General features: G+C 43.3%; 1 protein-coding gene across 4 annotated transcripts; it reads right to left on the bottom strand.

The window, feature by feature from the left end:
• Nucleotides 1–16,336: 16,336 nt before the first annotated feature.
• LOC122707719 (histone H3.3A) lies at nt 16,337–25,139 on the bottom strand. Of its 4 annotated transcripts, none has more exons than XM_043923531.1 (5): nt 25,108–25,139; nt 24,440–24,516; nt 22,755–22,905; nt 21,452–21,605; nt 16,337–16,991 (listed from the first exon to the last, which is right to left on the bottom strand). In XM_043923531.1, exons 3-5 carry the CDS (start codon nt 22,880–22,882, stop codon nt 16,863–16,865), a joined length of 411 nt encoding a protein of 136 aa, XP_043779466.1. In that variant the 5' UTR covers nt 22,883–22,905; nt 24,440–24,516; nt 25,108–25,139; the 3' UTR covers nt 16,337–16,862. The 4 variants fall into 4 exon arrangements, with proteins under 4 accessions (XP_043779466.1, XP_043779464.1, XP_043779467.1 ...); XM_043923529.1 differs by lacking the exon at nt 25,108–25,139 and adding an exon at nt 24,853–24,973; XM_043923532.1 differs by lacking the exon at nt 25,108–25,139 and adding an exon at nt 24,869–24,886.
• Between the last annotated feature and the right edge of the window lie 1,420 nt (nt 25,140–26,559).

The following is a 26,559-nucleotide window of genomic DNA, read 5'->3' as shown; positions in this document are numbered from 1 at the left end:
GTGTGAGCAGGTGGCTAAGATGGCTAGGAACAGCGATTCTTTCTTCATTGTCTCTCCTCCCTTGTTTATTTGTTTATTCATGTATGACAGTGCTGGGTCTTTGTTGCTGCACGCAGGCTTTCTCTAGTTGCCACGAACAGAGGCTACTGATGTGGTGCGTGGGCTTCTCATTGTGGTGGCTTCTTTTGTTGCAGAGCACAGGCTCAGTAATTGTGGCCCACAGCTTAGTTGCCCCACAGCATGTCAAATCTTCCTGCATCAGCAATGAAATCCATGTCACTTGCACAGGTGGATTCTTAACCACCAGACTACCAGGGAAGTCCCTGCCTCTCTTCTCTTAATCCTAGGGCTTCACAGAAAATTCCTTGTGATCAGATAGCTGAGAAGAGAAAAAAATCCAGGCCTGGTTTGCAGAAGTTTCTGTATGATCTGCTGGCACCAACAGAAAGGGGACAGCAATAGCCCTACAGCCCCATGCAAGGGTGGCCCTGAAGGACAATGAAAGAAGCTTCTCCGAGTGGGCAGGACACTGAGAGACAATTTGCCCACTTTGTTTGGACTGAGAGATGGCTATAAGTATGGGTTTATACTATTCATTGGCAGGGTGTGGAAAGAATATGTTGGCGGGTTGGTGACAAGGAGGTCTGGGGAAGAGTTATTGGGTTGGCCAAAAAGTTCATTTGGGTTTCCATACGATATTTTTAAAAAATCCAAACAAACTTTTTGGCCAGCCCACTCTATGGCTGGATCTCTCCAAATGGGCATGGAATGTGAGGATATTTGTGCTCCATGTGACTACTCACTAAAGGGTATTCACTGCAAAGGAGGGTCCTGCCAATCAGGTGAACAAAACATGTTCTAAAGATGTCAGCCAGCCTCTTTTCCCAGACACCCCAGTGCTTGCTCAATCAGCCCATGTAACCAAGCAGCCATAGTGGCCGGGTTTGAGTCCAAGTCTACACATGGACTTCTCACCGCCTTGGCCATCTAATCAGCCCACAGCAGAGACCACGCTGAGTCCCCAGTATAGACCCATGGGGACCCAGCCAGCCACCTAGTGGCAGGTGGGTTACAGCGGACTCTTTCCATATTGGAAGAGGCAGAGATTTGTCCCCAGTGGACTATATACATGTTCTGGATACGCATGTGCCTTTCCTGCTAATAATGTTTCTGCAAGCAACAGCATTCACGGATTTGTGTAGTGCCTTCCTCACGGTCCTGCTGTTCTACACAATATTGCTTTGGATCAAAGCAGTCACCTCACGTCCAAAGAGCAGCAAAGGGCAGATGCCCATGGCATTAACCAGTTTAACCACATACCCTATCACTGAGAAGCAGCTGACCTAACTGAAAGGTGGAATGGCCAACTGATGAGCTAGTTATGGTGCTTGTTGGGAGTCATCACTTTGAAGGGATGGGGTTCTGTCTTACAGGCTACAGAGGATGCTCTGAATCAGAGACCACTGCATGGTACCGTCTGTCCCTGGGCCTGGGAATCGGGGTGAGAGTGGCTCCTCTCGCTGTTAGCACACCTAACACTCCACTCATGGTGCCAATTTCTATACCAATCAAGGGCCTCAGGAGACAGAAGCCACAGTAGTTCACAGAGAAAATTTAAGATAAAGAACTGTTCTCTAACATTGTAAATCAACTATACTTCAATAAAATAAATTTTTTCAAAAAGAACTGTTGGGACTTCCCTGGTGGTCCAGGGGCTAAGACTCTGCTAAGACCCAATGCAGTGGGCCAGGTTCGATCGCTGGTGGGGGAACTCGATCCCACATGCCACAACTAAGACCCTGCACAGCCAAATAAATAAATAAATAAAATATTTTAAAACTTTTTAAAAGATTTTAAAAAAAAGAACTAAGTAGTTACAAATTTAACTAGTAAGTGAAAAAGTAAAAGAAAGCTTTGTGGGTGCTAAGGTGCTTCAGTCACATCGGACTCTGTGCAACCCTACAGACTGTAGCCCATGGGCTCCTCGGTCCATGGGATTCTCCAGGCAAGAATACTGGAGTGGGTTGCCATGTCCTCCCCCAGGGCATCTTCCCAGCCCATGTCTGTTACATTTCTGGCATTGGCAGGTGGGTTCTTTACCACTAGAGCCACTGGGGAGCCCAAAGAAAGCTTTAAGGTATCACAAAGGTAGCAGCTGCAGGAAGCATCCCCTACTCTAGAGCTGGGAGAATGAATGTGATTGGAATGATGGAAACAAACTCACAGGAAAGGCCTGGAGCTGACACACAGACCTCGGAGCAGGGGCCACTGCTTGGCTGGTGCTAGTGTCTCTGAGTGGGGAAGAGGCCCTGTGGGTCTGGAACCCAAACTTCTGAGGAGAGGACATTGTCCAAATAGGGCTAGGATCTCCAGTAGATAGCGGGAGGTACATGATGAAGGTTTAATTGAAGATTAGGTTTAGCTGATGCTGCTGGATTGAATCATTGAGATGGAGGTATGCTCCCCCAAACCGGAATCAGATGGAAAGCCCCCAGGAAGCCTCCAGGAAGAAGCCCTTTGCTCTCTCCTGGCTGGCAGTCTCCTGCTCTGCTCACCCAGTGGAGCTTGCAGGGGAGCCAGTGGGAAAACAGGGGCACCACCCAATATTGCAAAACGGACATGAATCAGGGCAACCCACGGGAAGGGCGCAGACCACAACGGGGGATGCCGGTCATTCGCATATGGAAGACACTGCTTACTAAGCCTGTGGGTGGGTCCATGTTTATCTTTATATGCTTCACAAAACCTAACAAAGTTTTCATCTACTTCTAAATTATCTATTTTTTTTCCTTCTACCAAGATTGAAGTCAAGGCCCATCTTTTCAATTCTGACTCTGCCCCTCCGTAGTTGTGTGATTGGTGCGTGTCATCTCATAACTCTGAGCTTCAGTTTCCACATCTCTATAAGAGGGAAAACAATACTTACTCCTCACAGGGTTGCTGTGATGATATGAGAATGAAAGCTTAGTGTGGGGCTTGGCACATGGTGAAGAAGATATTCAAAAACATGTTCATTCCGGATATGAATCCAAATGTGTGCGTGCTAAGTTGCTTCAGTCATGTCCAACTCTGTGCGACCCTACGGACTGCAGCCCAGCAGGCTTCTCTATCCAGGGGATTCTTCAGGCAAGAAGACTAGAATGAGCTGCCATGCTTTCTTCCAGGGGATCTTCCCAACCCAGGGATTGAACCCATGTCTCTTACTTCTTATGTATCTTGCATTGGCCTACAGGTTCTTTACCACTAGCGCTATCTGGAAAGCCCCATGAAGCCAAATATCTCCCTTTAAATTGTTTGTCAACCATTTTCAACATTAAGTTCCAGGGTCCTAGAACTCTTGGGTTAAATCTTTTTTTCCTAAGAGTGGACCATGGGAGACTTCCACATTATCTCCACCCCTCAACCAGCACAGGGAAGGGAGGGAGGCTCTCAAGAGATCCCTGGTTGCACCTAGTGGAAATCCCTAGGAGTGGAGGTGGCACTGTTATCTCTGAGTGTCCCCTTTCCTTAGGAAAATGGCCCCCTGCTTGGCTGAGGACTGTTTTAACCTGTTCTTCCTCTTGGATTGGTTGCCAAGTGCTTGAGTCTGGGAGAAGAGAGGAAATGGTTCTGTTAAAACATCTGGCTGGGGTGGTATCCAGGCTTGGGCAAACGGCACTGAAAGTGGTGTTGGTGCTGGGTCCTCTCCCTGGCCAGTGGGAGAAGCTGGGCTGGACCTTTAAGGCACTCTTGGGAGAGCTCCTCCATCCCCTTCCACATTTGGTGTCCCCAAGACTTGACTCCTCCAGGACTCGGGATTCCCTCTTCCCCAGTGGCAGCTCCTCAGGTCTTGCCCTGACTTCATAATTGATCCCTTTGCGACATCCCCACATGACTGGCTTCTCAGTATTTATAAAATCCCATCCTAAAGCCTCACCAGGTGTCTCTGGTCCTGATCCCGTTTAAATCCTGTTCATCCTCCAGAACATCAGGAACACCAACCTAGCTGAGCGCTCCCACCCCCCGCCCCTTGCTTCAGTGCTGGTCCCATCCCTTCAGTGTTCCTAAGGACTCGCCTTCTCGGGACTGGAGACCGCCTGGTCACCCTTTCTTCTAGCTCCCAGCCGGGCGGCTGAATCAAAGACAGAAGCCCGGGGTAATCAAGCTTAACGCGGAGCACTGGAAATCGGGCAGGTCAGGGACCAGCCAGGGACGCAGTCTCCTCCGTCACAGGGGAGACTGGGACTCAGTGACCGTGCTTCGGAAGCCTGCGGCGTCCTGGGGTTTCCTCGGACAGCCCTGCTTCCTGATCAGGTCCAGCTCCAGGTGGGTTCGCAGCTGAAGCCCACCTCTACCCGGCAGAAGGACGCCGCTGCAGAAGACAACTCTGGGCGAGGCGGGACGGATAACTACTACTCCCCCGGAGCCGCGGCAAGAATAAACGCAGTGTTTACACGCTAATGGTTTCTCCGTTCATAAATGTTACGTTTTCATCCACCTACTCCGAGGCAGCTGAGCACTTAAAAATCAGCTTTGTTTTCCAAAGGGCCAAGTGTAACCCCTTGGCGGGACGTGTGGCGTGTTCGGCTCTGGAGAGGGTCACGGGGGCAGGCGGGGGGTGGGGAAGCCTTTAGCTGAAAGCCTTTAGGGCAGGCGATCCCTTGTCGGGGGCGGGGGAAGGGGCCCCAGATCTGAGGGCCAGGAGTAGCTGCAGGGATAAGCGAGTCCCGGCCCTGCCCGCGGCGAGCCTGAGGACTGGGAAGCAGGCCTCATCATGGGCGCCTGCGGCTCGGGCAGGGACGGCAGGGGGCGTCCAAGGTCGTCCCTCCCAGCGGAGCGTGCGGGGAGTGCGAGGCTAAGCCCGGAATCGCGGAAAGAGCGACCCATTCCGAGCTCCCGGAGAGATCCTGGCGTGGAGGGGCGTGGTCTCGGAGGGGGCGTGTCGGGATGTCGAGGGGCGTGGTTTGGTGGGGCCGCCTCCGGTGACAACCGAGAAGGCGGTGGTGCTGCCAGCCCGCCTGGAGTTAAGCGAGATGGGGCTGGAAAGATCAGCTTGGCGTTTTAGGCGAGTCCCTCTGGCACTGGACGGTGGGTGGTGAGGGAGAGATCTCGAAGAGTGAGCTCAGGTCAGGAGGCGATTTCAGAAAGGCGCCGAAAAAGAAAAACCCTTATTAGAGCGACCACAGTGGCAAGGAGCGAAAGAGGTGGGCTCAAGAGGAGAAAGGCGTGGAGGACAGGCCTCCCGACCTGAGGTCGACGGGATGCGGGCGGCGAAGAGCAGGGAGGAGCCTGAGCGCTCGGTTCTCGAGGCGGCTGCTCCGGAGGGCGGGCTGGCAGCCGCAGCCTTTCCAGCACCCGATCCCCGAGACTATGCAGCGCTCCTCCGGAATTCGTCCTTGGCCCGCACCACTGCGGGCGCTAAGAGCCGCGAGTCGCGCAGGACACGAAGGGAGGACCTGATGCGCGGCCATCTGCTGACCATTCTGGAGCCAGTTAGAGCCACCGAGTTCTCCAGCACGCCGTCTGGCCTCAGCAGTCCCTCACCCGGCTAAGCCCGCGCCTGGGACGCCTTGAGGATGCCTTGAGTCCGGCGGCAGAAATCCTAGTCACCCCTCTGTCCCCACTGCGCCTCCCTCCCCTACACTCGGAACCAGAACTGCTTATTTCTAGTCCAAATATGATGGTGATAATCTATAAAATCTACTGTGAACTGAGCACTCATTGTGTGTGTGTTCTGGCTCTGTGGTAAGCATTTTTTCATGCGTTTCCTCATAAATTCCCCTACTTTCCTACCACTTTCGTCGTTTTGGCCAGTACCACCTGAATTATTATTTACTTATAATTTTTAAGCCAGTCAAAATTTAAAGAAGTGCTATCTGAAATCACAGGTTTGATGCACCATGTTTATTTCACTAGTTCATCTACTATACATATGAACTAAATGTTCACTCATGGGACTTCCCGGGCGGTCCAGTGGTTAAGACTGTGCGCTTCCACTGCAAGGAGCTCGGGTTCGACCCTTGCTCAGGGAAGTAAGGTCCCCGCGGCCGAAACAAGAAAAGAAAGTTCACTCATAAGCCACAAGAAATCACCTCATGTTCCACCAGTGGTCCCTGATTTTCAGACAGGTATACTGACAATAGGGACAATCAAGGAGGTTGTGTCCCTCCCACAATTCTGGCATAGGGCCCTACTTAACTTCTGAAATTGCCGGCAACCCTGACACAGGGTACTACAAAAGGAGGCAGCCTGGAGGGGTCCTAACAGAAGGAGAGCAACAACACAGGGATGTGTCCAAGACACTAGGGCTGGGCGGGAATGGGATACTCTGAGCCTGTTTTTCCATCTCTAAAACAGAGGTAGGAACAATCTCCTTCCTGAGGTCCTTGTGAGAACTGAGATAAAGCAGTGTTTAGCCTAGTGCTTGGCTTGGCACATAGCAAGCCCTCAATAAATCACTGTAGTTGTTATACAAAGTAGCAAGTTCTGAGGCCATGCTTATGAGTGAGTGGCTCCTCTGCCAAATTATCTGAGATTTCACAAACTCTGCTCCCCTTAGGCTACCACTGTTAGCGGTTTGGTATGTATCCTTCCAGACCTTTGCTATGCATGTGCATGTAGTACATCCACACATGATTTACAAATGATTTGGGGTTTTGTTACCATTTTTGTTGTTAGATTCCTAGACAGAAAAATGCTATACTTAGTCCACAGTTTGCTTTTATTTGATTTAACAGTATAGCTTGGAAATCTTTCCACATCAGCTTGTATGGGTCTCTCTGCTTCATTCTTTTTTAATGGCTACATAGTATTTCTTAATATCACTCCATAACATTTTATTTAGTCATTCTTCTACTGATGGACATTTAGGATGTTCAATTTTTTCAGTTTTACAAACAGTACTGTGAAATATATGTTTATCCTTGCTTTTGCATTTCTAGGAGACAGGTTTATAGACATGGAGATTTTGAGGAAGAATATTAAAACATTCTATACTGTTTCATTTCAGTTCTCTATTAATTTTGTTGTTGATATTTAGTCATTTAATCAGCCTGAAATTAGTTTTGGGCGTATGAAATAGTAATATAATGCTGCCTCATGAATAGAGCAATTATCAAGGAGGTTGTGTCCCTCCCACAATTCTGGCATAGGGCCCTACTTAACTTCTGAAATTGCCGGCAACCCTGACACAGGGTACTTCAAAAGGAGGCAGCCTGGAGGGGTCCTAACAGAAGGAGAGCAACAACACAGGGATGTGTCCAAGATACTAGCGCTGGGCGGGAATGGGATACTCTGAGCCTGTTTTTCCATCTCTAAAACAGAGGTAGGAACAATCTCCTTCCTGAGGTTTATTTATTTGAAAATTAAATAGTTTCACCCTTACCCAATGGGTTTTTTAAAATTCTTTTTATTTATTTAAGTAATTTATTTAGCTGTGCCAGGTCTTAGTTGCAGCATGTGGGATCTAGTTCCTGACCAGTGATTGAACTCTAGCACCCTGAATTGGGAGCATAATGTCATAGCCATTAGACTGCCAGGGAAGTCGCACCCAATAGTTTTTAACACTATCTTTATTATATCTTGGATTCCTTGGTTCTGTTCCTTGACCATTTATTTAGTTCCATTTATCTATTTATTTATCTTATACAAATATTTTTTAAATATTGTGGTTTGTAATATACTGACATTTGCTTAAAGCAAGTATTTTCTCTTTTTGTAAAATTTCTTAGCTCTTCTTACATTTTGTCTCTTCCAAATGAACTTTAGAATTAATAAGTAGTTTCATTAAGAATCCTGTTAGAATTTTTATTGAGATTGTCTTAATGTATAGATTCATGTGGTGAGAACTAAAATCTTAACAGCATTGATTCTTTCCATTCAGGATCATATATCTTTCTTAATTTACTCAGATCTTTCTTATGGCCTTCAACAGAGGTTTGGGTTTTCTTGAAATAATTCTCACACATTTCCTAGGTTTATTTTTTGATGTGTTATAGCTTAGTGAACATTGTAGATAGTATATTTTCATATTACACATGTATATGTTAATCTTATAACCAGCAATTAGTTTTATTATGAATTTTAAGTAATAATTAACATTATTGTTAATGTATAGAAATTCTGTTGACTTTTTAAAAATTGGAGTAAAACTGGCATACAATATTAGATTAGTTTCAGGTGTATAACATAATGATTCAATATTTTTATATGTTAAAAATTATCATGACTATTGATTTTGAGTATTTTATTACCTACCATCTTATTGAGATCTCATTAAAACCAGTAATTTTATATTGAGACTCTTGGACTTTCTGTGTTAACAATAACAATTTTACAATAAAACTAGCAGTGAATATTTATTGAGCATTTACTATGTGCCAGGAACAGTTCCAAGCAGTTGACATATTTTAATTAATATAATCCTCACAACCCCAACAGCACAAACATACAAAACACACAACAGCAAGCATTCTGTTTCCCCCATCTTAGAGGAAAAAACCAAAACCCTCCTGAGCTCCACTTTCCTCTTCAGTTACTTTTCATTTCTCTTTATTTTAACCAAAACTCCTGGAGTTATCAATTCATTTCCTCAAATTCTTTTTAAAAACTTTTCCAACTGATTCAAAAATTTTAAGTCTATAGAAAAGTTGAAACAATAACACAATGAATACTCTTCATGTAAACTTACCAATTACTATTTCACCATATTTATTTTTATCTTTTACTCTGTATGCTTTTTCTGTTTTCTTTTTTTTTTTTTGCTTTTTCTTTTTTTAAAAAAATTGAAGTATAGTTGATTTGCAAGGTTGTGTTAATTTCTACTGTACAAGCGCAATTATACATGCTCATATATATATATATATATATATGTGCACACATACATTCTTTTTATATTCTTCATTATGGTTTATCCCAAGACATTGAATATAGTTCCCTGTGCTATACAGTAAGACTTTGTTGTTCATCCATTCTATATGTATTTAGTTTGCATATATTAACCCCAAACTCCCAGTCCACCCCCCCCACCGCCTGTCTATATATTTTAGATTAAGCCACAGCCATTATGACTCTTCACTCCTTCAGCTTTCATCTCCTAAGAACAAGTATATTCTCCTCTATAATTCCATTATATACATCCAAGAAATTTGAAATTGGTACATTATTTACTATATAGTTCATACTGAAGTTTGCCCAACTGTCCCTAACTTTCCTTTATAGCCTCTTTTTTAATCCAGGACCCACTGAAGGATTGATTAACATGCAATTAGTTGTCATGTCTCTCAAGTCACCTTTAATCCAAAGCAGTTCCCCTGCCTTGTTTTGTTTTATGAAATTGATTTTTTTCTTTTTGGTTGAGTTGGGCCTTTGTTGCTCTGCACGGGCTTTCTGTAGTTGTGGCACAGCGGCTTCTCATTACGGTGGCTTCTCTTGTGGAGCACAGGCTGTAGGTGCAGGGGCTGCAGTAGTTGTGGTGCTTGGGCTTGGTTGCTCCATGCATGGCATGTGGGATCTTCCCAGACCAGGGGTCGAACCCATGTCTCCTGCATTGGCATGTGGATTCCTATCCACTGTGCCACCAGGGAAGTCCTGAAATCGATATCTTTGAAGAGCCTAAGGCCAAGGTTTTTTTTTTAATGTTTATTTGGCTGCACCATGTCTTAGTTGCGGCACACCAGATCTTTAGTTGTGGCATTTGAACTCTTAGTTGCAGCTTGTGGGATCTAGTTCCCTGACTAGGGATAAAAACCCAGGCCCCCTGCCCTGGGAGCGAGGAGTTTCATAGGCCAGTGGTTTTGTAAGGCATCTCACTTTGGATTTATCTGATTGTTTCCTCATGATTATATTCAGGTTAAACCTTTTGGGTAAACATTTGGGTAATGTGTCCTCATGTTTTACATCAAGGGTTTATAATGTCAGTTCATCTCATTATTGACAATGTGCAGTGTGAGCATTTGGATTAAAGACCCGGTTTCTCATGAATCCACTCTAATCAGTTTTGCTCCCCCAGTGTCACCAACATGGTCCTTTAAAAGATCACCAATTGCCAGATTCAACTGTCAGTTCTCAGACCTCTCTCTCTTGATGGATCGGTAGTATTTGTTATGGAGACCACTTCTCTTCTTTGGAGTGTTTGCTTCTTTGGCTTTTCAGACATCCCAAACGTCTGGCTTTTTTCCTGTCTGCCCACTCATCTCAGTCTCCTTCGGAGTGCTCCCTGGCTCCCTAAACTCTCAATGTTGAGTGCCTGAGTGCTTGGACCTCTTCTCTTATTTCTATCTACACCCACTCCCTTCGTGACCTCATCCAGCTTTTTGGCTTCTAGACCATGCATTTACTGATGACTTCTAAATTTCCATCTCTAGCCCAAACCTCTCTCCTAAATGCCAGGTTTGTATCCAACAATCTACTTGAAATCTCCACTAAAGTCTAATTAAGCACCTCAATCTTAACATGCCCATAACTAAGCTCCTTATATCCCCCTCCATCCTGCCCCCTTGGGTTCCCCTGTCTCAAGCAATAGCAACTTCATTCTTGCAGTTGTTTCGGCCCGAAAACTTGGTGCCATAAACTCCTCTCTTTCTTGTGCCCACACCTGTCAGCAAGTTCCAGCGAGCCCACCTTTTAAAAATACCCAGAATGCCACTTCTCATCACCTCTGTGGCCACCACTGAAATCCAAACCACGATACCATGTCACCTTTACCTTACTGCCATAGCTTCCTAAGGGGTTCTCCTTCCTGCTCTACCCTTATTCTCCTCATTTTCCACACAGCAGCTGGAGTAATTTTGTTAAAGCTTAAGTCATACAATTTTATTCTTCTGCTTAGAACTCTCTCCAGAGGCTCCTCTTCTCAGGGTTCTTACTGGGACCTCTAAGTCCTGCAGGATCTGGTGCCCACTGCATCTCTGATTTTCCTCCTACTTTGCCTCCCTGTGGTTCCTGAACACACCAGGCTCACTGCCCCCTCAACAGGGCCCCTAGTAGGGTCTGGATACTCTTCTCTCACCTCTGTGTGGCTTGCTTTCTCATTTTCTTTAGGTCTTTACTCAAAAGACACCTCTTTTGAGGTGATGCCTTCCTGGCCTAACTCCCAGGACCCACTCGCCTTGTATCACAACACTTCTTACCCATGTTACATTTTTTTCTTCAGCGCCTACCACTATCTAATAAATGACATACAATTATCCTTTGGTGTCTGTAGGGGATTGGTTCCAGGATCTTCCTCCCATACCAAAATCTGCTGATGCTGAAGTCCCACAGTGGGGATTCTGTATCTGTGGAACCCAGGGATATGGTGGGTTCATTGTATATTTATTGACCAACAACAAAAAAAATCCAAGGACTTCTCTGATGGTCCAGTGGCTAAGACTCCACCCTCCCAATGCAGGGGGTCTGGGTTCATTCCCTGGTCGAGAAACTAGATCCCACATGCTGCAACTAAGAGTTTGCATGCCACAACTAAAGATCCCAGATGCCACGGTGCAGATTGAAGATTCCAGGTGCTGCAACTAAGACCCAAAGCAGCAAAAACATTTTGTAAAAAATATGCCTATAAGTGGACCTGCAAAGTTTAAGCCTGTGTAGTTAAAAGGCATGAATTTAAACTGTGTGGGTTCACTGATATGTGGATATTTTTCACTAAACACACTCCACAGTATCATATGATCAGCAGTGATTGATTTCCTGGATGAGGAGCCATGACTGTGGAAAGTCAACTACAGGACTAGAGCATCTGAGATTTTGGTATCCACAGTCAATTCTGGATCCAGTCCCCGGGGATTCAGGAGGGACTATGGTATTTTACTTTTTCATCCTTTAAGGATTATCCTTGTTGTCTATTTTCCTCACTAGAATGTAGCTCTAGAATATCTATGAGGACAGAGAACTTTGTTTTGTCCACTTCAGTATTCCATCAGTAGTGCCTGGCACATAGTATGTGTTCCATAAATATAAAACTTACTGAATGAACAAGGTATTGGACCTGAACTTTTTTTTTCTTTTTTTTTTTTTGCAGCTGCACTCCACAGCTTGTGGGATCTTAGTTCTCCCACCAGGGGAGAACCCAGGCCCGAGGCAGTGAAAGCACTGAGTCCTTACCACTGGACTGCTAGGGAACTACCAGAGCCTGAACTCAATGAGGAAGCTATGCTGCAAATAATTATTTCCTTAAAAAATATATTTTCTGATTGACTAAAACTTTATGAAGAATGTTTAGAGATAGTGTTGGAAAAAATACTCATAATGAAATGCAGGAGAGAATGTGGAGAAAAGGAAACCCTCTTGTACTGTTGGTAGGGAGAACAGTATGGTGATCCTTTAAAAAGCTACGAATAAAACTACCAAATGGATCCACCAATCCCACAAAAGGGCATATACACTGAGAAAAATCATGATTCAAAAAGACACATATACCCATGTTCACTGTAGCACTATTTACAATAGACAGGACATGGAAACCAACCTATTAATAGATGTCCATAGACAGATGAATGGATAAAGAAGCTGTGGTACATATATACAATGGAATATTACTCAGCCATAAAAAGGTACGAATTCAGTCAGTTCTAGTGAGGTGGATGAACTTAAAGACTGTCATAGAGAGTGAAGTAAGCTAGAAAAAGAAAAACAAATAGCATATATTAATGCATATATATGGAATCTAAAAATGGTACTGATGAATCTATTTGCAGGGCAGTAATAGAGACACAGACATAGAGAACAGACTTGTGAACACAGCGGGGGAAAGAGAGAGTGAGATGAATATAAAACATATACGTTACCATGTGTAAAATAGACAGCTAGTGGGAAGTTGTATTAATATAACACAGGGAGCTTAACCTGGTGTTCTGTGACATCCTAGAGGGGTGGAAGGGGTGGGGGGTGGAAGGGACGTTCAAGAGGAAGGGGATATTTATATACTTATGGCTTTTTCATGTTGCTGTATGGCAGAAACCAACACCACATTGTAAAGAAATTATCCTCTGATTAAAAAAATAGCACTGGTCAGACTACCAATGACCAATTTCAAGATGAAAAATATTTATGTTTTAGGATTCATAATGACTTTAAGAGAATGCTTCTTACCTAGTTTCACCATTAGTTATTAGTGTTCTTACTGACTCAACTGACTTGATTGTGTTACTTAAATCCTATTTCATTTAGAGACCAATGCTTAATGGCATAAGAATGACAGCTATTCAGCAGGAATTTAATAGAAAATGCATACTAACTATAAAGATGGTAAGTTGAAAGCATTTTTCTCTACAAGAAACAGAATGTATGCTAATTAGCTTTATCAGAATTTAAAATTCTATCCCAGCATTTATTGAATATTATGTGCCCAGCCTCGTGTTTTCATGTTTTCACTTAATCTTCAAAATAATAAATCAGTTACTATATTTTAAGGTTATGGAAATTTAATGTTAAAATCTGAAGGACAGGAGAAACATTCATTTAGTATGAATCCAATCATGTCCAACTCTTTGGGTTGTAGTTCGCCAGGTTCCTCTGTTCGTGGGATTTTTCAAGCAAGAATACTGGAGTGGGTTGCCATTTTCTTCTCCAGGGGATCTTCCTGACCCAGGGATCAAACCCACGGCTTCGATGTCTCCTACATTGCAGGCAGATTCTTTACCTGCTGAGTCATCATGGAAGCCCATGTTTTAAGGTTATAGAAACTTAACATTACGATCTGAGGGACAAGAGAAACATTCTAGTATGAATCCAACTGATTTTTATTCAGTTTTTCTATGTACCAGTACTGGGGCTAAAATGGAAAGGACACTGAACCCATTTTTATAGCACATTCTAGTAGGGGTAAAAAAGGAATGTAATTTCAGATTTTGATAAAGAAAGAAATAAAACCAAGGGATGTGACAAAGGATATGTGGGCAGAGGGTTTGGCTGCAGCTTAGTAAGCAAGTGGTGGAAAGATTGGTAAGGCCGGATCAAAAAGGCCTGCCTCATGAGCCAGTTTAGATGTTACGCTGAGTAATGGGAAGCCACTAGAAATTTTTAAGTGGGGAAATGATCTGAAATTATTTATGTTTTAGAAGCATTCTCTGGGGGCTGTGTAGAGGCCAGGGGGAATGAGTGGATGAATGCAGACTAAGTTATGGTAATAGTCCAGGTGAGAGGATAGCAGCTCAAACTAGGATGATAGAAGGGTAAGTAGAGTTTTGGGCACACTTTTGGAGGAAGTCAAAAGAATTTAATGGAGGAACGAAGGTGATGGCTCAAGACTGAGCAGGTTGTGAGCAGCATGTCTTCAAATGCAATTTTAATTTTTTGGCTACGCTCAGTCTTCGATGCTGCACATGTGCTTTCTCTAGTTGCAGAATGAAAGCTAGGCTCTAGTTTCAGCGGGTGACTTTCATTTTCCAGCACAGGTTCTAGGGCTCATGGGCTCAGTAGTTTGTGGTGCACAGGCTTAGTTGTTTCACGGCATGTGGGATCTTCCTAGAGCAGAGATCGAACCCAGGTGCCCTGCATTGGCAGGCAGGTTCCCAACCACTGGACCACCAGGGAAGGCCCCTTATAATTTTCTGTCTCTCTCATTCCCAGTTTTGTCTCCCCTGTTTGTTTCTACTGTCAGGACTTAACTTCTTCCTAGAGACCCTGCCAAATTAACTACTTTGTGTATCTCACACTCAGGGCATAGGAATCAGAGAGCAAGGCCTTGGGTTTAGACTACTGGGGGATAAATCCCATCTCTTCTATTTACTATGTGACCATGGGCAAGTTTCTTCACCTCTAAAATACACAGAACCCATTTCATAGAGTCAAGAATTGAGTCATTGAGCAGTTTATACCTTTACTGTCTCCAGCAGATTGATATATTCAAACTTGCAGTTTATTTCCTCTTAAATTCTAGACTGTCAAGATCAGAAAATCAAGAGATTGGGCACTGATCACTCACAGGTGTTTTAGCCAAGGGATTCCCTCATTTACCTAAGAAAATGACATTTCCAAATTCCTTCCTCCAAGCTCGTCCTATTCCTTGATCTTCCTTTCAGTTCAGTTCAGTCGCTCAGTCGTGTCTGACTGCGACCCCATGAATCGAAGCACGCCAGGCCTCCCTGTCCATCACCAACTCCCGGAGTTCAAACTCATGCCCGAGTCAGTGATGCCATCCAGCCATCTCACCCTCTGTCGTCCCCTTCTCCTGCCCCAAATCCCTCCCAACATCAGCTCTTTTCCAATGAGTCAACTCTTTGCATGAGGTGGCCAAAGCACTGGAGTTTCAGCTTCAGCATCACTCCTAATGAACACCCAGGAGACTCTTACCTTTCTCTTCCCATGATTTTATAGGGTTTTTCAACTATAAAGTTGACTTGGCTTTTGGAATATTTTCTGGAAACTTTCAGCTATTAATCAGCTATTTTCGTAAGATGGGTAATATATTCAAGTTACCCCTTTTTAGATGCTAAAAACTGCACAACAGTGGCAAGTTTAACTATGGTCCTCACACATCACTTTTTGCCCAACTCTAATTCATTTTTCCTAGGTAAAGTTCTCATGTAGCCAACTCCAAAGCATAGCAGGTAGAAGGATTTTCAGCTCAAGTTAATAAGCATTAATTCAGGGATCAAAGGGAGTGGCAAATCATACTTGTATCTAAGAAAAAGAATAACCCTGACCTCAAAACTATGCATTGTTTAGGCCCTAGTCAACTAATAATCCTCCTCCCAAATTCCACTACCTCTTTTAAGTAGGAAAGAACTACCTACCTTATAGGAATAAAGACCATGGTATGAGATAAGCTCTGTAATACACATACATATCTATGTACATACTTTGGAGTAATACACTTCAGTTTCAGAGCAGTTTCGTTCATGTTACAACTAGTGTCAGTACATTAGGGATGTTAGGTCTTAAAAGGTTCACCATCCTCATTTCACATTCCCAATGCTAAATAAAATGCAGTTTTAAGAATGAACTATATAGGTGATTGGTTAATACAGGGTTAATACACAGTATCTTAAAATAGCCAGCTCCTCAATGCAGTTTTTGAGCTGAAGACTGTTATACTTGCAGTTAAATTACCACTAAATATTCAAAGTTTAATACTACAATTTATAAATGTACTTTCACTACTTATACAGATTTAACTATTTTCATGAGATTCTGCTGGCCAGTTAGGTTTGGGAATTGTTAAAAATACCCATATCCATAGTTAAAATTAGGAGGAAAGCCAGTAGCTCTAGTTTCCTTCCCATATAAAGATTATACTTACCTCCCCACAATAGTTTCAGATAAAATGTAACAAAACACTTCATACTAGAATTATTCTGAATATGGAACTTTCAAGGAATTAACTGCACGGTTAACGTTGATAGTAAAGACCAAAAGCAGGTATAGTTTAATGTATTTTAATAGCAAACTTACAGGAACAGCACAGAAGACAGACAACATTAAAAACATGTACTTGCATGTAGGACAACTCAGTTAGAAAAGTATAGTGAATGGATGGAATCTACTGTATGATAAAAATGCTACAAACACCATTTAGTTGCAGTCAATAAGAAATTTACTTGTTTTAAAAAAATCCAAATGCTGGCATTGTCCAGAAAAATTTAACAGGTTTATTTATAATTGTTATAAAGTTGAACTGCTGAAACTTGTTCACTGAAACATTTTGACTTTCATTAATGCTTTATGTCCCCGCATTTATATTAAAAATTCACACACAAATGAAAATGGAAAAACTGCCAATACCTGATTTCTGTCCCCTATTTTTCCACTTGCAATCATATACTTAGGTACCTTTTGACCCCATGGAAAAAAAATATCTAACGTTCAGAACTACCAATAACAGGAAGAAGAGAATTTTTTTTTTTTTTTTTTTTAAAGAATGAAATGTTTCCCATCATAGTGGATTCTTAAGCACGTTCTCCACGTATGCGGCGTGCTAGCTGGATGTCTTTTGGCATAATTGTTACACGTTTGGCATGGATAGCACACAGGTTGGTGTCTTCAAAAAGGCCAACCAGATAGGCCTCACTTGCCTCCTACAAAAGGAACAGAGAAAAAAAATGCTATTATCAACAGTTAAAGATACATCTATATTAGTTAAAAAGATGTTTTTGAGTCCTGTAAAAACCTACTTCAGAAGATGTTGACCACTTACCAAATGCTTAGTTTAAAATCTGGGATGAGGTTGAAAGGCAGCTTATGAAAGTGAAAAACTCAAGACCGTAAATCTTTATAAAATACAAAAGTCAAATAATTTCACTAACAAATAGTTTACCTTTTCTAATGTTATACGTGATTTTTAAGCAAAATGAAATGTCTTGAGTAAAGCAAAAATCAAACGTCAACTCTAACATTTATTCTTATCCTCACAAAGATAAATGCAATCATGTATATCTATTCCAAATAATACTCTCCCACCTTGGGATATCCTCCTTTTTTCTGAATCTTACTCCCACTTCATTATATCTGTTTGACTACTGGTTTCCATCATATGGGCCTCATCTACCTTTCCTTTAAACACCTCAGAGTTTGACCACCAGGTCAGTGTCCTACTTACATACATTGATCTATTTTGCCAACATATGCACCCCACCATGTCCCCTAACTGTACTTTCCTCTATGCACCCCTATCTGTAATGGCATGGTACCCCCTCAGCATTAACACTGATCCCTCTGTTTTTTCCCTTACATCAGAAAGCGTTTGAAGCATCCTCCTATTCCTACTTTCACTCTAAACTGCTAGCTACACAAATCATTCAATACTCACAGAGAAGGAAGAAAAAAGGAGAGCTCCTACTTAAACTCTTAAACTGTTAGTGCATCTTACAGTTGTCTGAAAAGTTGAATTCTTTGGTCTGGGTTAAAACAACTGCTTACTCATTTTGAAATGAACCAGTCAGTCCAACTGTTCTAGTGGATTAGGAACACTAAATGAAAGACATTATTTGGCTTCTCTATAAGCAAGTTATTTCTGCTTAAGACATATTTAGGGGAAAAAAAAACCCCAGATTTTTAGAGTTGCTATTTTTGTCCTAATTAAAAAATTATTTCCATTTTGGAACTCTTTAGGCAATAAAACTAAAAGAGAAATACAAAACATTCTTAAGCAATTCAAGCCCCACAATACTTTGTAACACACAAGATATAGATATGGGAGGGACCAGATTTGCTTTATAATAAACACTAACTTTGAAAAAAAAACAAAAACAAAAACACTAACTTTGCTAATAACACTTGAAATTCTGCTTTTAAAAGTGCTAACAACTCCTCAAATGGTTTCTACTATTCTGTCTTATGAAAATATTTTTTCTACATTTATACCTTTATTCTTTTTAGCCTCTCCTATAAAAATGTTTCATTCAAATTTTACTACCCTTACATATCTTTCTATAGTATGTTATCAACAGATAAGTCTTATTTGCCTATCCTTTATGGCCTACCTCAAGATTATTCCATGAAGGAGAAAGCAAACACTCCTCTCGCCCCTGCTTCCCGGGTGAAGGTAATTTTGAACTCCTAATTTCCTTGGCATTCCCACGGGCCTTGTACACGAGCCACCTTTTAATACCCTTACTTAAAAAAATACTCATTTTATGCTCACAATGCCTAGCCCTTGAAGGAATAGAAGTTCAAAAATTATTTGCAGGCTTGGTTTTTTATATCTAACCTTAACTGAAACTTCCATCTTTTCTTTTTTCCCCCTTTGGATGCGCCCTGTGGCTTGGGGGACTGTTCTCCAACCAGGAACTGTAATTGGGTCCTTAGCCATGAAAGTGCAGAGTCCTGACTACTGGACTGCCAGGGAATTCCTGAAATTTGCACCTTTTCTACACAAGTAGTTCCCTGTATCTTACCTATTCCAAAGAATATACTAAAAGCAAAAGTCCTTAATATTCAGGGATTCATCTTTGGGATATTCTAGCAATGGTAACAAGTTTAGAAAACATAGCATACTGTAGACCCTACTGAGTTTCACATTAGATACCAGAACTTAAATTCCTCAAGAAAGAAAACAGTTGTTTCTTTTTTTGGTTTCACCCAGCATGTCTCAGGATTATGCAAATCTAGAAGGCTTCTGCAAAAGACAGCACTATGAGCTGCTATATGGACAAGCCAACAAGTCCTGAAATTCAAACACCCATTTAAGAGTGGAATGATTCTGGCTCCCCTAGTACTATTCCAATGTGATATGTGGCAGCTGGGGCTCTCACTGCTATCTTACAACCTACTCTAGATATCACAGGGTTGTGTCTGTCAGCTCTGGGAGAAGAGTCAATACAGGGAATCTGACCATGACCCATGTATTTCTAATTCTATTACCAATGTCCAAAGTTTCCTAAACATTAAGGCTATGATGGGATTTAAAGAGGGACCCAGTGAACAAGATTTTGAGATAATACCAAAAAGAAAATCTTGTAAATGGAAGGAAATGTTAATTCACAACATTTTGAGTATATTCAGTATCTGACTGTTCCACCATTTCAAACCACCAATGTCAACTTTTAACATAAGGTGACCTTAATTCAAACTCTCAGTTGTTAGGGGCAAAAGCTAAATTTTAAGTTAGTTAAGTCTTGATAATCTATGGCAAACCAAGTTTAATTTCTCCACCATCCTCCCTAGACTTACCCCCCTCCATCTCTTTTAGTTGTGTTAGAGAAGTTGTAAACAATGTAACTCTAAAGTCAAAAATGGCTTTCTTCTGCCCTATTCGCATTAGCAAATTCTTCATCTCTATACCCTTAAGAGAAATGAAATATTTTCCAATAAAGAGCTACCAATGCCAGAGTACTACAGGCAGCAGAGTTGAACATTTTGCTCAAAACCAATGCAATCACTTACTGACAAGTATAAAACACAAACCTTAATAACAGCAATGAATTTTTAAAAGACAAGTCTTTTAGCCAGACTGTTTAGTAATCAATTTACAAAGCTCTGTCACTGACACTTAGGCTTGACAATGTTGGACTTTCAAGTATAATGCGTAGTTCAAGTAGAGCCCTGCCAACTGTAACTGCAAAACAAAATTAGCATCTTTAGGTCAACACTTGAGACTATTTCTGTATTTAAAATTAGTGCAGAAAACGTGATTAGCATTTGTAATAAATGAAATGGGATCTAGAAATAGTCAAAGATTAAATCAGAAAATAAAGATCTTAAATAACAGCACTGCAAACTTTTAGTAGTTTGAAATTTCAGTAATTTCAACTCACTGAGAATTTAATGGATGCCTAGTCCTGGAATTCACCAATCAAATGAAGTTCAGACTAACCATAGAAACAGCTCAACCAATTACACTTCAGGATAGAATCCACCTATCAAATCTTCCTCACACATAAAGGAAAAGCTTGGCAACAGCAGCCTTGAAAAATCCTCCAATGGAATGTATGTCGATTCTGGACCCTCCCCTAAAAGAGATTCTGATGCAGGTCTGTGGAGGTGCCTAGTAATCTGCATTTTAAATCACCTCTAACCCAATGCTGACAAGAGGTGGTAGTCTTGCCATACTCTGAGTTACAATGATCTAATGAATGCCAAACACACTTAACATTATAGGTTACTTAAGTGACTGATGTTAATTGTACCCACACACCTAATCAAGTATCTTAAGTATGGGCATCTCAAGTTGTTTAATCTGGCACAAACCACCAGTATTTCAAATACACCTGTGTGCTCAGTCACATGTGACTCTGTGACCCTTTGTACCGTAGCCTGCCAGGCTCCTCTGTCCATGGGATTTTTCAGGCCAAAATACTGGAGTGGGTTGCCATTTCCTCCTCCAGGAGATCTTCCCAACCCAGGTATCAAACCGGAGTCTCCTGCATTGCAGGCGTATTCTTTACCTCTGAGCCATTAGGGAATCCCATTTCAAATACATAACCACAGCTAAAACTGTATTTCTCAAAGTTCTGACACACTGGAGCTAAGACTAAACTCACTGTTTTCCATTTAAGTGGAAATCCATATATAATCCCCTTAAACAAACGTGTCTTCAAACTTCTCTCTTTACAAGCCCAGTAACACCTTTTTCTCCCTGTTGTTAATCCAAGCCTAACTACCACTCAAGTTTCTTTTACTTCAATGCACAATTCTTTAATGTTGCCTAGCCCCATCCCAGATACTATGTTCTCTCCACCTGCAACTGCCTCTTCAGGTCCAGGAAGCCATTTACTCTAACTTTCCTTTTCTATCAGTCCCTGTTTGAAACTAATTACCAATACAGACCTTTATCCCCATGACTTCCTAAAGTCAAGCAGCAACTGTAAATCAAACCAGAGGGTTCTTTTTTCCTCTAAACATTCCATGGTTAACATTTTTAAATCGTATCTGTTTGTATAACCTCAAGCAACTTAACCTTTCTGACATCTCAACAGTGAAATATAGATAAAGACCTATCTCAGTGGCTGATGATACACAAGCACATGCAAAGATTTAGAGATGTCCTTGGTACAAAGCACAAGCAGCCAGCTCCCGGCGCCTCCCCCACCCGTTTTACCTGCAAAGCACCGATAGCTGCGCTCTGGAAGCGCAGGTCTGTTTTGAAGTCCTGAGCAATTTCCCGCACCAGACGCTGGAAGGGAAGTTTGCGGATCAGAAGTTCAGTGGACTTCTGATAACGTCTAATTTCACGGAGTGCCACAGTACCAGGCCTTTAAAACAAAACATTAAACAAATGGTTACCAAATACATAAGAGAACTTAAAAGAGGGGTCATCAGCTTCAGAGAGATGCAGTCACATTTCAAAAAATAAATCACCTAACTATTCTTCAGCTTTTGTATCAAATTTCACTTATCAATTTATGACCTAAATATTCAAATCTGCTGGAAGTAACACAATACTTTTAATACAAAAAAGCATGCTATTAAAACAGACTCCTGGCAGGGAGTTTGATAATCATAGTCCCCTTAATTTTCTTCATCTTTAACATAAACATCACTAACTTGTTATAATTACAACTTGGGAAGGTACTAGGCCACTAAAAGAAGTCAAACTTTTTCAGACTTTCAATTTGACACCATTCTCAATCTTCCCACTGGCACCCCCTTCTTCTGAAAGATCTACCAGCACAACCCAATGAGCTTCACTTTAAAAAAAAACACCCTTACAGTATTTAAGTTCAATTTCCCAGAATACCTTTGACACTGCACATCCCTCATGAATGATTCTAAATTGATGAACACTCTTTTGTGTTGTATCTTCCATATGGAAATTTTTTCCTTTAAGTAATTTTAAGCAAGAAATTTACCTCAATCCTGACTTATTTCTTACACTTTTATTTTAGGCTAATCATTTGCAGAGGGTAAATACAGACAACTTCTGCCCTCTAATGGCAGATGCACTCAACAACACTGCTCAGGGTAGTTCAAAACTATGCCAACAGAAGGAAAAACCAATTCAAGTAAATGAAGGACTTAATGTAAAACACAACGCCCCCCATCTTGATTAAATTATTTTACCAGATGCAAGAGTATCCTCAAAAATGTATTTAAAAGCCAACACTTTTCTATTTAAAACATATATATTACACCTAACAGCTAAGTAAAATGTTAGTCTATCCTATTAACATTATTAGAGATACAACGTCTCCTTTGGGCTATGGGCACGATTACAGCTTCAAAATTACACATATTCCCAATAAAACCTAACACTAAATTATATACACATTTTAAGTACTAAATATTTAACAAGGGGAAAAACAGATTCTCTAAAGGAGAAAGTATGCTTATTATACATCTTTTTATTAGATTATATAGATACTTCGGGAGATAAGACTTCCATTTTTCCTCTTTTAAAATACCTGTAACGATGAGGTTTCTTCACCCCTCCAGTAGAGGGCGCACTCTTGCGAGCGGCTTTTGTAGCGAGTTGCTTCCTCGGTGCTTTACCACCGGTGGATTTGCGGGCAGTCTGCTTTGTACGAGCCATGGTATAGAGACCTCCTTATTTACCTACCAGCATCGGAAAAACCAAAAATCACCATATGCAACTACCAAACACACAAGTTTTCCTGCCACTACCCACCCCCCCATCTGGAAATTATGATTAGTATTTTAAAAAAAGGTCCATAATGTTATATAATTTGAAAGGGTGCAGATTACGTCTACCACCCAAATATGACTTTTTGAAACAAACTGTAGTACTAGAAAATTGTTAGCCTTAACACCAGTCATCTCTCAAAATGCCCAATCTGAGCGATAAACACCAAAACAAAAAGACCCAACAGCTCTCGCTTCAATTTTCAAATAAAGTAGAAATTAGAAATGTCTGTAAACATTCCATCCACTAACAAGTCAAAAGAACGAAGCCACAAACCACAGAAAGGTCGACTCAAATTACAGCAAAAAAGGTTTCAGTCACCCCCCCCCCCCACCGCCGCCCCCCCTTTACGTCTGGCAGTTGATAGATTGCTGTAAATATCTGAAAACATTTCTGGTTTTGCATCTCTACAGTTCTGTTGACAAAAAGGCGTCTCAAAAAACAAGAGGAACAACAGCTACCAACAGCGAGCATTCTACAAAGCACCGTCCTCGAGTCCAGTCCTCAGAGGATTCGCAATGAAATAATAATAATAAAAAAAACCTGCCCCGCACCCAGGCTTTAATTAACGCACAAGACTGGCCGACTGGTCCACCCCAAGCACCACATAAACTTTTGGTTTCGCCTCCTCCGGCCCCTCGGCACAGGGTCCCCCAGCCTGCCCGCCTCGCTCCTAGCGTCTCGCGCAGGCACAAACTCGGCTCCCAGACCAGAACAAAATGGAAACAATCGCAAAACGTATCCGATTCCTTTCCAAAGAGACAAAACACCAAATCGCTCGAAAATACTCCATCCCCTGCCACGTGCCGCCCTCCAAAATGCAAAAGTTTTTTTGCATTTCAAATGCATCAAGTTTCCGCTTCTCTAAAAAGGAGAAAAAAATGTTTCTCTTTAAAATTTTTTCCTCCTTTTTTGAAATGGGGAAGAGAGAAACGGGGGAAAAAATATGGTCGGTGACCAGAGAAGAGAGACAAGATGGTGAAGCTTAGCAACAACTGTGGGGAGGCAGCAAAAAGCGAGTTACCCCAGGGTGGGAAGCACTGGCGATTTCCACCCTTTTCCCGCCCGAAAACTGGGGTCCGGGGTCCGGGGTCGGTAGTTAAGAGGCCCGCGCGGGTCGTGGTGAAGGTCTGGGGTCCCGGGAAGGGGCAGCGGGCGGGATTTCACCGAAGAAAAAGGAGCCAGGGGCGCGGGGAGGGAGAACAGGCTCGGCGACGCGGCGGTTGCTGCTGTTGGGCTGAGGCGACGAGAGACTGGGGAGCCGCCGGAGCCGCCGCTGCCTAAGGGGAGAGGGAAACTCGCTCCTCACCTCCATTTCTGGGCCAAAAAGTTTTGGGGCCAAGCCGGAGGGACCCTGGGTCCCCTCCCGGCACGGCCGGGGCCCGGCCCGGGGCTGACGGCAAGCGGGGCTCGGTTCCGGGGAAGCGGGCAGACGGGGAAACTTACCCCCCTTCTCCTTCGGCTGGAGCTCGGCGAGCTAGAGGCGGCGCTGGCGTTGGAGAGCGACGGCGGCGCGGCGGCGGCTGCGAACACAATTGAAAGATGGCTGACACCGAGGCTATCCCCCAACACAAGCCGCCCCGCCCCCGCGCCGCGCGCCAACCAATCACACACAATGGAGGGAAGGCTCGGCCCCGCCCCCGCCCCTCGCTCGCGCTCCGCCTCCCCCCTCCCCCCGCGCGCCCGTTCGCTGGCGCGCGCTCGCCCCTCCCCCGCGCGCCGCCAGCTCCCTCCTCCCGACTGCCTCGCGCAGTGTGTGTACAAACACAAAAGACACGCTGAAGGGCCGCCGGCTCCCGCCGAGACGGCCGCCCGCCCGCCCCCGTTTTAACTCCGGCTCCCCGGCCCCGCACTCCCACCCAGCTCCGTGCGCACACGTCATGGAACTCAGGAAGCCCGGGTTTGGGGCGCCGAGGGGGAAGTTGGGGGGAGGGGCTGGCGGGAGGAGGCGCGGCCGGTGAACGCCCGGCCTGCGGGCGTCTCGGGCAGCGGCGGGGAGGGTGAGGGAGGGGGCGCCCCGCTCCGGCGCGCGTCCCCGAGGCGCCCCGGACGGCGTGGGGGCGGGGAGGAGGACACCGCCGGCCCAGTCTCCGCGCCCCAGTTGAAAACACTACCCGACAGGAAGCTTGCAAATAGAAGCCTCGCACCCCGCGCCCACGTTCGGTTGGGGCTGCTCTAGCAGCTGGCAGGGCGGCCGGACGGCTGTTTTCCTGCTCTCGCTACGGGCCAGGTGCGACCGGGCAGCCCGCAAACTTTATTCACTCAAGACACCGGCTCGGGCCGTGGCGGGTCCCGCGGTGCAGGTTGCAGGCTGCAGGCGGTCCGCGAGAACTCTGCCACCTGGGACGGCTGGCTCCGCGCAGGTGGCATCTCCAAGCCGACGGGACGGGGCTCGCCTTCTTCCTGGGTCGGGATGCCTGATGCAAGATGGCTGTGTTTTGTAAGCTTCTAAAACAATGCATGGAATACACAGCTAACTGCACCAGGGCCTGAATACCAGCCTTGGCAGCTGTTCTACCAGCCAGTTCGGCCTTTTAACCATTTCAGTTTTAGGTAGAACTGCCAAATACTGTAGAGTCAAATGTCAGCAGCTTCTGAACAGTTTGGATGCGGCGGTAAACGGCAGAAGTAAGGAAAACGTCGTTGGGGATCATCACATTTATCCATTTTCCAATTCTCAGTAGCATAGGAAACGGATTTCAGGTTCAAGTTATCCACGTTGTCATTTCATTGGCCTTAGAATATATGCACCGTCCCTAGATGGCTTTGACAACACTTGAAACTACGTGCGAAGGTTTTCAATAGAAGTGTCGTGCAGACATCCCATAGGATAGTGAAGGAGATAAATTTTATAGATGGAGAGCATAACTACTATTGATAGTCTGAAGCTCTTATAAGGCATCTTAGTCATAAACATTACCCTGAAATCAGATATGAGAGAGGGAATAGATTTGTCCAAGGTCACTTAAGTGAGGAACAGACCCAGGAGAAACAAACAAACAAAATCCAGTCCTCCTGTTTCATTATTATTTAATGAATGGTAAGTGTCTGTGGTTGCTGTGCAGAACACATGCAATTTGCAAGACTGTCCTAAAAGCACATATGCAAAAACGCTTAGGCTGAGCTGCCAGCGAAGAGTTCCTATAATTTGGGCCAAGAAAAGGGTTTTGTTTTGTTGGTTTGTTTTTTTTTTTTTTTGCTTGTTTTTTGTTTTGTTTTGAGGAAACCAAAATATTTGTTGGCTTTTTTCCAGGAAGGCTGATTCCACATCAATTAAATTCCTCATCTCTTCAAAAAATATTGAATGACATAGGTAATGTTAGGTAATGTTCTCTTTATCTGCTAGATTTTTCCATAGCGTCCATTTTTTTGGCTTAAAAATATTTCTAAGGGCCGGGAAAACTTTTAGATGACATAATTCTAATCTTGGATTATCTGAACCTACTTAGCTGTCCATCTGTAAAATGGAAGTGATATTTATGTGTGAAGATAGGCCACAAGTTTTTCCTAGTTGTAGGATCAAGTATGTTTAGCATCTGGGTAGGTGGCTGGTTGGACTTCCCAGA

This window comes from Cervus elaphus, chromosome 14, assembly GCF_910594005.1.
Source record: "Cervus elaphus chromosome 14, mCerEla1.1, whole genome shotgun sequence".
Taxonomy (NCBI): Eukaryota; Metazoa; Chordata; class Mammalia; order Artiodactyla; family Cervidae; genus Cervus; species Cervus elaphus.
Note: the sequence above shows the minus strand (reverse complement) of the source record. Positions and strands in the feature narration are given on the sequence as shown.